The sequence below is a fragment of the Clarias gariepinus genome, chromosome 20 (assembly GCF_024256425.1).
Source record: "Clarias gariepinus isolate MV-2021 ecotype Netherlands chromosome 20, CGAR_prim_01v2, whole genome shotgun sequence".
Classification (NCBI taxonomy): domain Eukaryota; kingdom Metazoa; phylum Chordata; class Actinopteri; order Siluriformes; family Clariidae; genus Clarias; species Clarias gariepinus.
This window is the reverse complement of record NC_071119.1, coordinates 22,628,610-22,644,012: the sequence shown is the minus strand read 5'-3', so window position 1 is coordinate 22,644,012 and position 15,403 is coordinate 22,628,610. Positions and strand designations below refer to the sequence as shown.

Sequence of the window (15,403 nt, the reverse complement as noted above, 5' to 3'; positions counted from 1 at the left end):
AAAAGGGAAAGAAAAAGAGACATAAAAAGTTAAACAGGAAAGAAAGAAAAAGAGGAAAGAACCAAGAAGGATGAAACAGAGACGAGGGAAAATAAAACAACGATGAAGGAATGAAAAAGTCAAGAATTAAAACAAGAATAAGAAAAAAATAGAAGAAAAAAAAAAAGAAAAAGAAAAGAAAGGATAGGAGAAAGGAAAAAGAAAAGGGCGAATAAAAAAAGAAGGAAAGAAAGAAGACAATATATAAAAAACAGAAGAAAGAGAAAAATAAAGGAAATTATAAAAGGATGAAAGAAATTAAAAAAGGGAAAAAAGAAAAAGGGAGAACATGAAAGAATGAAAGAACAGAAAAAAAGTCAAAACAGGAGAGATATAAAGGAAGGAACCGGTGAAAGAGATGAGAAAAATTTAATAAAACCGAAGGAAAATAAAAAAGGAGATAGTCAAGAAAAAACATTAAAGAAAAAAAGAAGAAAAAGTGAAAGAACGGTGTGTTAATGATGGAAGAATAGACAACAGATAAAGCAAAAGAAAAAGGAGGTCAAAAGTGAGAAGCAGAACGCAAGAATGCAAAAAGGGAGGGAAAAAAGGAAAAAGACACAGAGAGAGAGACAGAGAGAGAGAGGGAGGATGATAACAGGAAGTGGAGGAAAGGCGTATGTGAGTAGGTAAGAGACAGGGACGAAGAAATAAACATACGGGAGGAGAGAGGGAGAGAGAGGAAGAAAAGAAAAAAAACGAGAGACGTGTGGTTATTAGAGTTTTCCGTCTCCAGACCCCCCCCGAGTGTGTGTGTGTGTGTGTGTGTGTGTGTGTGTGTGTGTGTGCACAGAAAGTGGAAATAAACTCCTCATCTTTTATTCATGCTCCCAAACAAAACAATGAACATCAGCATTAATGCGGCGAGAGACACGATCTGAGCGTCGCGGATTATAAACTCCACCGAGCTACGGAACACAAATAACCGCATCAGAGAGACCGAGAGACAGAGTGTGTGTGAGAGAAAGAGAGAGAGAGAGAGAGAGAGAGAGAGACAGACAGAAGACGTATAAATGTACGTAGTGCTGACGCTCACTCGGCATGTCACTTGGAGAGAGAGAGAGAGAAAAAGACGGTGAATAAAATACGCTGTAACGTACGATTCGGATTTGTATCGTCCCGTGAGGAAATTAAATAAGGGGGACGCTTTCTGAGGAGAAAATGAATAAATTTGCAAATTCCTAAACATCCAGAAAGCCTGGAAAATGTTTAGCGTAGAAACGACTGGGCGCAAAATTTTTATAATTACGTGCTTAAGGCGACTCATGGCGGTATTGCGGTAACCATAGCAACAGCGATTTATTTTTTAATCCAAAATTGTCTCTGCTATGATCAACAAACAAAAAAACTAAATGAGGCTCTTCAGTTGATAAAGAAAAAAATAAAACAACACGCAGTATTATGTATAAAAATAAAAGTGTTGTAATAAAATCTTGTGGGTAGCTTTTCCTCTGTGAGCCAGCAGAGGGCGATATAGTACAACACCTGAGAATCAGAACACCCTGTTACACTAGACTCATCAGAGAGAGAGAGAGAGAGAGAGAGAGAGAGAGAACCGACGTTGGTGATCCTGTTGATCATGTTTTTATCTTCAGTCCAAATTATTTAAAGTTTCCAGAAGTGAACGTGATGAATCATTCCAGACTCGTCTATTCCAGCTCGATATGTGCGAGAGCAAAAGACAAACACGATCCTCTGTCCTTCAGCTCATTTGTCTTTTCAACAAACAGCTAATCATCAACACCCCCATCAGCAGAGTTTAGAGAATCAACAGCACCACCGTCAAAACAACCCCACCGACACCATCATCATAAACAGCAGCACTGACGAGGCATCGACCACCAAAGAACCGACACCAACAGCATGAACAACACGTTTCTAAATTAAAAATCACCCTCTGCAACACCGATATGATCGTAGTAAAACAACAGCATCGTAGTAAACAACCACCACCACCAACAAAACATCACCATAAATCACAAACAGCGCCACCACCAACAAACCATCATCTCCACAATCACACCCTTAACAAAAAACACATCATAAAAATCACCAGCACCACCATCTACCTCATACACCACCATCTACCTCATACACACCACCACCAGAAGATCATAAACAGCACCACAACATCAAATTATCATAAACAGCACTACCAACCACCATCACTGCCACCATCATAAACACCACTACCATAACACCAACATCACCATAAACACCACTATCGGCGCCGCCACCATCATAAAAAGCACTACCAACCACCACCACCACCACCATTATAAACGCAACCAGAACCCCCACCATTATAAACGCAACCACCACCACCACCACCGTTATAAACGCAATACCACCATTATAAACGCAATACCACCACCATTATAAACGCAATACCACCACCATTATAAACGCAACCTCCACCACTACAATTATAAACGCAACCACCATCGCCGCCGCCAAAACATCATCACATTACCATGGAAAGCAATGCAACAATCATAACAGTACCACCACAAAACATCATATGGTACCACCACCATAAACTGTACCACCACCGTCATCATAAATGCTACCATCGCCATAAACAGAACCCTCCCCAAAACATCGCCACATTATCATAAACAGCACTACAACGACATTATCATATAACCACCACCGTATCGTTATAATAAACGGCATCACCACCACCATCGTCATGAACAGCACCACTAATGTACCATAAAAAGCACAAAAACTAACCAAACATCTCCACCATTAATCATCAATAGCAACATCACTAATATCAATCGAAACACCTCCTTAATCAACCACATCGCAAACCACTCCACCACCTACAGCAAAACCAATCAATCCACCATTAACCACAGCACCACCACCAAAACATTCAAATCAACAGCACTAGCACCACGGCTACCATCAGAAACACTGACAGAAACAAGAAAAACATCTGAAACACAACCACCAAACAAAACTTCAACAAGAAACAATTCTTGTCTACAACATTTGACAACTACAACAGGATCAATACCAACACCGCCTACAACATCATAAACCCTGACAGGCTCAATATCAAAAACATTAACGACAATAAGAATAACATGACATATTTGCTACAACAAGAAAACCACTCAACAACAGCACCACCATCGACAGTGAGCTGGGTCAGGCTCGGTATCCATGGCAACAGCAATAGATACTGAACGGCCCGCTAGTTTAAGCAAAAGGTTTAATCAGCTTAGAGGTCACTATCGGCCAGATTTCGCGCGTGTACCTCCACGATTAAACCTCGTTCACTCTCGGCTGCCACTTATCACAAATCTTCACCTGGGACCAACATTAGGAGAAACAAAAAGCATTAAACTGCTGCTTCTTACTACATCATGTCAGGGAAAACCTGACAGTGTGAAGCTGAAAAAACCCTCAGCGTTAAAGATTGTTTTTTTTGTTTTTTTTTCTTCTTCTCGTCTGGGACCGGAGCCAAGCTGGCGTATTTGACCAGACAGATAAGGCCATGAGACGCATCATTTCTTTACTTATTACCGCACCGTACGCTCCAGCGACAGCTCATTTATCTCCATCTTCAGGAGGAACTGAAAAGGGGAAGAAAAAAAAAACCAAAAGCAAAGCCGGCAAAATACTTCTGGCATCCTGGACATGGGAGAAAAAAAAAAAAAAAAGAGAGAAAAAGCAGGAAAAACTGAGAAGGAGGAATGTATGAGGCTGTACTAAAAGTCAATTGCCAGCTCTGAAAGTCGCGGTTGGCTTGAAGAATAACTGGTTAAAGAAAAAAAAACTATACATAATCTGCAGATAATAAAAGGTAAAAGGTAATAAATAAATCACAGTCAAAGTCGTGCTGTTTTGTACTGTACATCAGCGCTGATATTCATTACAACAGCACATACAACATAACCCTATAACCACGATGCTGCCCAACTAGTGTTTACATGGTGCACATACTCAGTGTGGCGGATTTTACACATAACGCTCCAAATGTTACGATTTTTCTGCATTTATGGTTGGCTTGTATTAAAATAAGACATGTATATTATACAGTCGACCCCTGAGTTTGGGGCCTCAGTCGTTCACAGATTCTTCCTAAGAACTTGACTATTAATTGTCCGCGGAATCCCCCGCAATTTCGCTGAAATGACGAATATTCTTCACAATTTATTATGGCTTTTTTAATCTTATATAATTTATGTGTTTTAACATTAAACTATTAAGAACAATATGATTTACTCATTTTGCAACAAAAAGTAATGTTAATTCAGCTAAATCTCTATATAAAATATAATACTGTATAAATATTTTTTGATACCGATGAAAACACGTTTCATGAGTTACAGTACATATAGAGGGGTAACATGGGTGTTTTACATTCTAGCACTGCAGGAGTCACAGCAGTACAGTATACAACTTTAACTTTACATTTTTCAATTTTTTTTTCCATTTTAAGGGGAATGTATTAAGCTTAAGTTTAAAATTCAAGTGTTTTGGAAGCACATTTAGGGTCTTAACTACAAAAACAGGCATTTATAGGCATTTCATTCCCTGCAATTCGCAGGATCTCTAAGAACGTAACCCGATTTCAGAGGTCGACTGTAGTTACAGCAAGTCCTCGACTTACAAACGAGTTGTATTCCAAGCGCATGTTCCTGAGTCTGATTTGTTCGTAAGTCGGACAAAGTTAGTCTTATCCACCTTTGACATGAATATACAATGTAAAGCATTAAAAAAAATTATTAAATACACACACAGGTTTGGAGTTTTGTTGCCACATTTATCAGCATTTTTTTTAAAGCAGTTTTTCACAATTTACAGGAACTTCATGTGTGTGAAGTGAATTTCATGGGTCGACGGTACACACACTACATATATGGATTCCTTAGACATCATTACTGTTTATGCTACACAGTAAAATTGGCTAGGTGTGTAGAGGGAAAGTTTTTATAAAGAATAAAATTGATTGCTATTTTTCATATTCATTTGCTTACGAATGAAGTGGACCGATCGTCAACTATGATCGATGACCTTCCCAACAGTAATATACAGCATCTCTAGCTGTAAATGAAGGAATTGTTGGTCTGACATGCATAAGTAGTCATGTACTGTACAACTCAAACTCGAAGTCAAATCAGGCGTCCCTTGTCGTTTCAAAACTTGTAGAGTTGTGTTTGTCCCCCCTTACACGCAAAAGCATGACGAGAAAGAGACACTGCAATGACATCGCTTGAGATTTTAGGCTAAGAACAGCTAAATTTGCTAAACATCCATGTTGGAAAAATAATAAACCATTTTTAAACAATAAACCTGTTGAAAATTCTGTTAAAGTTTTTTAGAGTCAGCTGGTTATAATAACCGTCGTCAATCTGAAATACAAAAGAGCAAAAGCTGGCAGACGGTCACTACGGAAACCAAACTTCACCTTCACCTCACTGAAACACATAAGTCGTGATGAAGCTGCAACGTCATGACCGCTAGCCTTACAGAGCTACTACCTCTGTAAACCTGTCCTCAGGACGCAGGGACACATGGTTCCAGTGATGGAGCGACTCGGTCTGCGCCTCCAGGCGGCATTCAGCAAGAACAAGGTCACTGAAGATGTCCAGCTGAGCGCGAGTTGGCCTTTCTCTTGCTTCCACTTCCTGAAGGGGCTTCTGTGACATGGGGGAGGGGGGTTGTGGAAATGAGGTCCGGATGTTAAACAGTCCTCCTGGGGTCCGGCCACATGCAGATGAGCTCTCAGATCTGAGAGCGTAGCCACAGATGACGCCTTCATTAGCATGTGTTGTTAGGCCTGTAAAGAGGTTCTCCTGCAAACATGAGTCAAATCTGCTCAATCACAAACGTCAGCGATTTCAGGAGATTCATCCCTCTCAACCCCGGTTCTTAAAAAAAAAACAAAAAAAAAAAAAAAACACAGATGTGGATTAGATTTTACCGCTGATTGTGATATTGTACGCTTTAAAAGCCTAGTTTAATATTTTTGCCGTAAACAGTGCTCACACTAATGGTGGTGCACTTTAGTAATTTAAAACCATCCACAGTCCATTTTGCGCGGCCTTCTGGAAGAACAAAGGACGCTGAATCCAAATACACCTTTTAAGGTCTCTGGTTAATAATAGCGCGCGGGAACGAGCCGAGGTCGGACGGATCCGCTGACTGAAAGCTTTAGTCGCTCGGTGAAAGAGCGTGAGTTGATGAACAGGCCTCGTTAGCGTCGAGACCTTCGGCGGTACAAACGAGAGACATGTCCTGAATGGAGACGTGTGTCTGTCTGGACAGTGCCATGTGAAAAGTGTTGAGGACGGTCACAGGCGTTTGTGGTAAACACTGCAAAAACGACTTGTTTAGGTCCGGAACTGGACAAATCATACAAATGGCACCACACAAATGTCTACTTCCACTTGAAGACAAAAGGCTTGTACAAGATGAATAATCTGTTTAGTAACCATGACAACTACTTGACATGAGGAAGAAAAAAATAGATTAATTAATAAGCTGGTATCAATTGTTTTAATTAATTAATTAAAAAAATTTATACCAGCTTGTATCGCAATTCTTTCACACGCAATTAGTGCAACACCACATTAACTCCAAATACAATTTTTTAAAATTAATTTTAAATTTATACAGATTTGAGATAAGGTAAGGTGTTGCAGTTCCTCTATGATCCTGCAGATGTTTAAACTGTTGAGACAGCACAGCGTCCTGTGTGCTAAGAGCAAATTATTTGCCAAGTTTATTACCAATTTTAATATTTAATCAGTTTTTAGTTTTAAAATCATGATTCAGAATCTTAACCCAAATTAGCACCTACTCATTCGTGACATCGTACCGGGGGGTCCCTGGTGATTCCTATCCCTAATCACCACTGATCGCCATTACAAAATTCCTTCAAAGAAAAGTGAGGGTTGAAAAAAGAAAAGCAAGGAAAGAAATAATACAAAATGAAAAAAAAAAACTAAGAAATGAAAAGAAAAGGAAAAAACTGACAACAATGAAAACTATGAAAAGATAAAAATATGAAAAATACATAAAAAGAAAAGGGGAAAGGAGAAAAGATAATGTAATAAAGAAAGCACAAAAGAAGACAAAAATAAAAGGAGAGAAAAGAAAGCAAAAGAAAATCAACAAACTAAAATAAAAGATAAAAGTGACTAAAATGAGAAATGAGATAAGATTAAAATAATAAATATTTTTTTATATTTAATGCAAAAAAAAAATACAAAAAGCAAAAAAAAAGGATAAAAGATGAGGGAAATAAGAGGAAAAATAAATAAATAAGAAAAAGAAAAAAATGTAAAGAAAACAGCAGAAAGAAACAAAAGAAAATTTTAAAAAATATATGTAATGAAAAAAAGAACAAAAGAAACAGAAAAGAAAAAGTAAAAAGAAAAAGCAAAAAAACTAATAAAAATGAAAAAAAATTAACAATGTTAAACACGAGTACAAAGGGGAAAAAAAAGGAAAGAAAAAAAGATTAGGGAATAACCTGAACAAAAATGGTTTAAAACAACAAGAACAAAAAGAGATTATAACATAAAAGGTGTATTTGTTTTGCAAGCAGTAAACAATTCAAACGCTCTGAATACTCTAACAGACTGAATTAGCTCGGTGTGTTCCTGCCGCGCTTCATTCAATAAAAACAAAAAGACAATACAGAAGGATGAAATAACAGGGAACAGCTTGCGGTAGTTAATACTAATTAGGAGGAAAATGTCTTCCTTCATAAAGTGAAAGTAAGAAGGACGTGACTGTAACATCACGCACAGCGCTCAGAGATTCCCACAAACAGGATGGATATTAAATCGGTTCTCAGGAGAGACGAGCAGAGACACGCACCATCGCCGCACTGTAGTTCCTCTCACTCTACATCGAGCACTGGGCCGAAACGCCGGCATCGTCAAGGGGTGTGTGACTGAGCTCAATTACACAAAACACAAAAAAAGAAAATTTTACTATATTTAGGAAAGAAGGAAACCGTCCCATGAGTATCTCTCGACTGTAGAGCTCTGTAAAGACTCTCGATTTGTGTAAAGTGTTTTTTTAATTACTCCTCGTTCTGGAACTTATGGAGTCTCGAATCATCTCCAGAAGATCGATGACGCAAGCCGAGTAAATACTTCCTAAATACAAAAACTAATCACTTAAAGAACGGTGTACAAAATCTTCATCAACCAAATATTCTTATTCTTCCATCAACGAATAAGAGTCATTTTAAACCCTGAAGCTAATATTATATTAAAAACAGAACATGAAATAAAAAAAACTGAAAAAATCTGGGAATCTGCTTCAGCTACGTTACGCGTTACTTATTAATTGCTAAAGGTCTTTCTTAATAAAAATAAAAGTCTGAAAACGTGAACACAACGGTTTGTACTTATTCTCAACGTTGAGAATTGCATTAGGAAAAACAACTGATCATGTGTGAATACAGCTGACGTTTACACACTGCTTATACTTTTATTATTTTTCGCAAACATGTTTTACAACTTTGTTTGCAAATATGTCATTACAATGTCCCTTCTTAAAGAATGAAGCTCTCTTATACACCATATTTAAAAGAATATTTAAGCTCGCACTACAACATTAATACACTAGTACACTTAGGAGGCACGGGAACCACAAGGGACCAGTTGATATGATATGAAGATACCTCGCTGCCAAGTCCGTCTGTATTGCGATTCTATCACAATTTTATAGATATCCAGATGCAATATACATTTTGGAAATCCTCAACAAGACAACGTTCACAGTCGAATACAGTGGAAAACAGCTGAGACAAAAACGGCTCCTTTCAAGCACAGAGTAAATACCATACAGCGTTATCCTCCCCTGGACTGCCTTTAAATGAGGTCAGCTGATCCCGCTGAGTTACCGGGATTCCCCTCACAATTTGTAGGTGCAGTCTTGCGAGACTATAATGCAAAACTAAAAACACCAAACGCGTGTGTTTGAGCCTGGTACCCACTTTGTCAGACTTGTGAACGAATCTGACTTACGAACGTGGTCCCTGAACATGTATAAAAGAACTTACTGTGCATGTGTGTGTGTATATATATATATATTATATATATATATATATATATATATATATATATATATATAAATAAAATTCCTGCTAGTTTGTGAACAATTAAGAGTGCGCCACCTACAGGATCCCAGACGAATGACTTACACCCTTAAATGCAAACATGTATAATTTTCTACAATTATAAATGTAGCGCATGTATACAAGTTGCCACATAAAAGATTTAAGATACTTTACTAAATAAATTTTTCCTCTAATCATTACTTGCAAGTTTTTATGAGGAATAACTAGCTTTATTATTTAATATACTTTAAGCATTGTTTGATAAACTGATGCATTGAGTTTGACTGCATGGCTTTAACCACACAGTTGTAGGCCAAAATCTGAAAATCTACAGGCACTCAACTAAAACTTTGGACCACTAGGGGGCGGCAGGCCACACTTTGGGAACCTATATAGTCATGATCTTATTAGTAGTAATCAGTGGTGATGATAAAATCCTTCAATACACCGTAGACTCTTGAATTCATTCGCTTTCTGTCGAGCTGCCTGAGGGACGCCTTCTGTACTCTAAGAAAGATAGAAAGAAAAATCTCTCTGTGGAAACAACTCCCTCAGATATGAATCATCAGAATTCAAACCATCCTTTATTAATGTGAATTTTTTTTTCTCCTTTTGATCGAATTCTTTTTCAAAGGAAGAAAAAAAAAAGTTTGCTGTAGCCTTGAGATGTCTCTGCAACTTTCCACGCTTTTGGAAACTCAACAAAAGAGAGTCATCGCTGCAAGATTTTTAGAAACCTTGAGTGTCCGTGTGTTAAGAAGATGATAAAATCAAATCAAATCAAATCAGATGAGCCCCCCCCCCGTGTTGGATGCAGGAAGGAAGTACCGAATGACAGGAAGACGTAGCCATGATGGAGGATTCTTGAATATATCTGAGGCAGTTAGCGAAGTGGCGGATGCGCTAGGATGCGCAGTGTCTTCCCACAGGGTATCCACTCTGTTCAGTCGGTTCTCCGATAACGTGGCGTGATATAAAAGTGGCAGAGTTCCCGCAGCGTCAGAGCTTCGGGTCATGAGTTTTGTAAATGTGCACATTTGATAGCGTATCTCAGGCTATAGGAAGAGAGTTAAAGTCTTCTTCTATCCCTGTAATTCTATCAATACGATGCAAAAGCTTTTTCATGCCCTTGAGTGTACATTTCATTTAAGAGGATATTAATCGATCCCAGTGCTATTCAAGGACTCCGTTTCCAGCTGGCGCTCAGGAAGGAAATTTTAAACCTTTATTAGAGAGAAGTAGGAATATGCCGGCTTTATCCCGTTTTTTTTTTTTTTTTTTTTTTTACATTTTTCAATACCAAAGACATTACACGATACTGACATGGTACACACGTCCTCGCGGTAAGCAGATGACTCGCAAGAAGGTGAAGCCTGAAGCAGAAATTGCAATTTTCTCCCCTGCTTCCGATAAAACTTTTCTTGTACAAATACAACAAGATCACATTTTCCCACAGAAACTAATTTTCTTTGATAAAAGATAACACAGGGTTTCAAACCGCTGCTCATGGACTGTTATTGGAATTAAAACGTCATCTGAGGTGATTGACTGGATAGTTTCTCTACAATCGAGGCAAGAGTTAATCCACCCCACCCATCCGCTCTTTAGATGTGATTAAAACTTAGAATGAATAGGACTAACGCTTTTCTGTTGCGAGGAAAAGCATTAGTCAGATAGCCGAGTTAGTTAGTCAGAAAACCGATGTGGAAAAACAAACAGTCAGAAAAACGATAGTGTTAGTCAGAAAAGCGTTAATCAGAAAACTCAAGTAGAAAAGCATTAGCGTTAGTCTACTAAAAGCGTAAACAGGGGCAGGGGTAGCTCAGTGGTTAAGGCATTGGACTACGGTTCGGAAGATCCCAGGTTCAAACCCCACAACCACCAAGTTGCCACTGTTGGGCCCTTGAGCAAGGCCCTTAACCCTCAACTGCTCAGATGTATAATGTGGAGATAAAATGTAAGTCGCTCTGGATAAAAGCGTCTGCCAAATGCCCAAATGTAAATGCAAACAATCTTAAAAAAGCGTTAGTCAGAAAACTCAAGTAGAAAAGCGTTAGCACCAGTCAGAAAACCCATGTGAAAAAAAACTTAAAGTGTCAGAAAAAACATTAGTGTTAGTCAGAAAACTGTTGTAGAAAAGCATTAGGTGTTAGTCAGAAGCTTTTCTACATCAGTTTCCTGACTAACGCTAACGCTTTTCTACTTCGATCTTCTTCGAAGTAGAAAAGCGTTAGCGTTAGTCAGGAAACTAATGTAGAAAAGCGTAAACAGTCAGAAAAACGATAGTGTTAGTCAGAAAAGCGTTAGTCAGAAAACTCAAGTAGAAAAGCGTTAGCAGCAGTCAGAAACCCGTTTGTGTTAGTCAGAAAACTGTTGTAGAAAAGTGTTAGGCGTTAGTCAAAAGATTGAAGTAGAAAAGCGTTAGTCAGAAAGCCGATTTAGAAAAGCGTAAACAGTCAGAAAAACGTTAGTGTTAGTCAGAAAAGCGTTAGGCATTAGAAAACTGATGTTGAAAAGCGTTAGCAGTAATCTAAAAACCGTTGTAGAAAAGCATTAGCTTTAGTCAAAATAAATAACTGATGTAGAAAGACGTTAGTCAGAAAACCGTTGTAGAAAAATTAATTATTGGGGTGCCTCGGCAAAGCTAACAACTAAGAAGAATTGTAACTGTGTTAAGAACCATTCAGTACAGTATCAAAACCTCGGCAGGTAGTGCTGTGAAAGTAACTAAAAATGATTCTGGGAGCATGACGAATCTTTTTTTTTTTACACACCAATCAACGCTAAAGGTAATTGAATAAAATCTTATAATATGACATTTTTTTGGCCAGGAAGTGTTATTAGATTTCGAGACGTTATTGAACTCAAAACAACTGATAATATAATAAATTGTCGTAGCGCAGTCGTAATCAGGATGAGATTCATCCATTTTTATTATATTATTATTTTTTTTTTTTAGAAGTAAAAAGTTAAGAAAAAAAATCTAAACACTCGTCCCCTTCATGACTATTAGTCACACCTGAGCAGGGTGTAGGAATACAGCGGAGTGAGCGACGCAGGACGCCACGGCTCAGCAGAACTGAAATGTCAAGCCGCCATGACCTCTTCGGGAGTATCATGCGAGATCCTGAGAGGCTTGTGTTAAACGGAACATTACGCAGCACGAGCCTTCTAACCTGCCAGAAGAAAAACGACTCCGCAAGTGGGTGGATTTAAAAGACTTTTTTCACTTAGCTACCTTTAATCTACTGCAGAGGCACAAATAATAATAATAATAATAATAGGCTTCTGCGACCAGAAAAGGAGGAGAACGAGAGGAAAAAAAGGAGAAGGTCTTTTTTTAATAAACAGCATCCATTCAGAATGAAATCCAAGTCAAAGCGGATGCTGCGGTTGTCAAGGCAGCAAGATGGCCATTAAATCACCTGGATCCATTAGAAAATCAATTACTGCAGTACGCTTAAGATATTCTCTCAGGTCCGGCCAGTGGCTAAATAACAACCAAAAAAAGGAAAGAAGGAAAAAAAGCCACTCGAAGCAATCAGAGCAATAATGTGGAGTCATCTTGAACTGGGTTTGAAGGCCAGGATGACAAAGCAAATAAAAGTTGATGTGCAGCGTAGCAGAAGGGATGAACGTCTGTCAGTGGTGGAACTTTGTAGAATCTATAAAGTAATAAATGGTGAAGACGCTTGTGGAAAAGTGCTTGGCTCCGCTCTAAGGCTCTAAGTGGGTAAATATTGAAAGATCATAACGATGTCAGAACCAACAGTTCAAAAGACTGAAAAAGTGAAAGGCCCATCAGAATTACCTTACGCTGCGGTGGGCAGCCAAGACCCAGACGCTGCAGGTGTTCAGAAGTGTTGCTGCAGGACAGTAGGTCCGAGCAGCAGGCCGTACGACCGAGCCTCTTCATCAGTGATGAGATGATGTTACAACCACAGCCACACATTGACTCGCTCATCAGGAGCCAAACTTGATACGCCGAGATGGACGAAGAGAAAATCCGAGGGGAAAAAAAAAACAGGAGCAAGGTCACAACTCCTCGTGACACCTTAGGAACTTCCGAGAGGTAAAAAGACGGAGGTTCGATTTCTCCATGGCGTCAGAAATTACTTCCAGAAGTTAAATTTAGACGCGACCCGGAAATCAGACGGCCAAAGCGAGCTTGGGGCAGTTCTCCGATTAGCAGTTACGCGATTGCGGCGCTTGACGGGCGCCGTCATATCTATCGTAGCTGCATTCCTGTCGAGTCTTCTGCAAACTTTCTCAAAGACTTGTCGGCGATACGAGTCCTTAAGTGATGTAGAAAGATTATTTCTAAACTGGCAGCCTGTATGTTGAAAAAAAAATAATAATTTTAAGAAAGAAAAAGAAAAGCACCACTTCCGTCCTCCTTCCACTTATATCTCAAGCACTAGCGATGCTCTTCATCGTCCCCTCTCATCTGTCTTGCATCCTGTCTCTCTGTCTCTCTCTCGTTCTCTCTCTTTTTCCCAGCATCTTGTCATACAGCCTCTCTCTGCAAGCCCCTCCCACCCTTTCCTCCCTGTGCTCTCCTCGCTCTGGTCTCTGGCCACATGAGCTGGCTCCGGTGAGTCACAATCAAGGATATTGCTTCTTCTCCGCCGCTGCCTGCAGGAGTTTGGGAGTTAACGTGGTTGGAAATCTCACAAAAGACGCCTCCGAAGGAACTGTGAATATGATTAGTGCAATTTCACAAGACTTTTTTTTTTTTTTTTTTACCTTGCTATATTTTTTTGTCCTAACAAGCCTACAACTTCAGGAAGGTTCGAGCAGAAAGATGCTTAGACACGAATTAAGATGCTCAGGTGACGAAGATGGACAGCGTCATCCATGTGCACACACACACACAATTGTGGTGAATCAATACAATTCAAAAGAGTTATTATCCAAATTATCCTAAGTGGCATGAAATTGCCTCAGAGTGAGAGGGGACATTCGCAGTCTGGCAAAAGGCTACTCGACTGCCAATATTTAAAAAAAAGATGATTCCGACAAGAGTGTTAAAGAAAGAAACAACTCTAGCGCTCTTAGACATCTAACTTGTCTCACGTTCTCTTGCCTACCTCAGGGCGGTGGATCTCAGGCACTCCGAGCTGATTAAGCCCCGCAGTTAGAGAGCCTCATGGGAGATATGCAAATCGTCCAATTCATCAGGGCAGATACGGAGACGCTGATGAAGACTTTGCCCCCATTGGGTGAGGGAAAGGAGGAGGCTGCTGCTGCTGCTGTGTGCGATAGGGTTTTGCGTTTCGGGGGCCCGTATCAGGCACTCCGGCTCCAGGCAACGGGCCAGGATGCTATAAATAGGCGGAGAATAATAACCAGACAGATCACCTTGCATGATAAAGGAAAAGAAACAGCAGGACCTAATGCTCTACTAATATGAATTTAGACTGAGCTGTATGGGGTAGAACCTCAGACATAAATATACTGGATATCACCAAAAAAAAAAAAAGTAGGAGCGAAAATTCGCGGCAAGACGGCGTTCATTACGTCTGGTGAATAGATATACAAGCCCTTATAAACTCTGTAAGCCTAAAGCAAGAATTCTCACACTTTCGGTTACTAGTGACCCATTTTGGTGACTGTAATTAAACATAGATAAATAAATAAACAAACAAAAAAAATCCAAGGACTCCCTCGGCGCAGATGACTTCACTATTCAAATATCCGGCTCATTTACTGACTGGTGCCGGCGTTTTTCTTTTATTTATTTTTTTCGCAAACACCCGTAGAGCATTTTATATTAGAACTGACATCTGATTCAACGTTTTTGGAGAGCCTCATTATTAAATTTAATGAAGTCTGAATTTTGGACCGTTCCGTTCACCAGGCAGGGTAATGACCGCTACAAGTCGTAAAGTAGAAATCCAATAAACTGCGATTATTAGGGATTAGGGAGCACCCGAGTCGATATCGCCGCGATACCTCGGTGCAGACTTGGATTTTGTATCGTGATTCTGTGCTTGATAAATATCACATTTCGATATTACATTTTTTTTACCCTTCAGATTTCCGATGTTTAAAGAGTTTAGAGCACCACCAGTAGGATTATAGAGGAACTAAAACATCTTACCACCTCAGCGCAAACACAAAATAAATAAAAAAATATATATACATAGATCGCCACACAAAAGAATCATGATGCATCACTGAATTGTTTATTTTCCCTATTTACAATGATCGGTTATGATTTTTATCATTGGTAAACAATTAAACAAACATAGTTGAAAACAACAA

At 39.1% G+C, this 15,403-nt stretch overlaps 2 protein-coding genes across 2 annotated transcripts in view; both read right to left on the bottom strand.

Annotated features, from left to right (window-relative positions):
- Positions 1–15,403, bottom strand: part of fbxw7 (F-box and WD repeat domain containing 7) — a 130,404-nt gene that overhangs the window by 90,230 nt on the left and 24,771 nt on the right. The gene's annotated exons all lie outside the window — the stretch shown is intronic.
- LOC128508433 (uncharacterized) overlaps positions 5,523–15,403 on the bottom strand; it is a 61,774-nt gene continuing 51,893 nt past the window's right edge. Inside the window, exon 8 of the mRNA XM_053479776.1 lies at positions 5,523–5,852. Within this exon, the coding sequence (XP_053335751.1) occupies positions 5,523–5,852 (330 nt within the window). The remainder of the gene's footprint in view (positions 5,853–15,403) is intronic.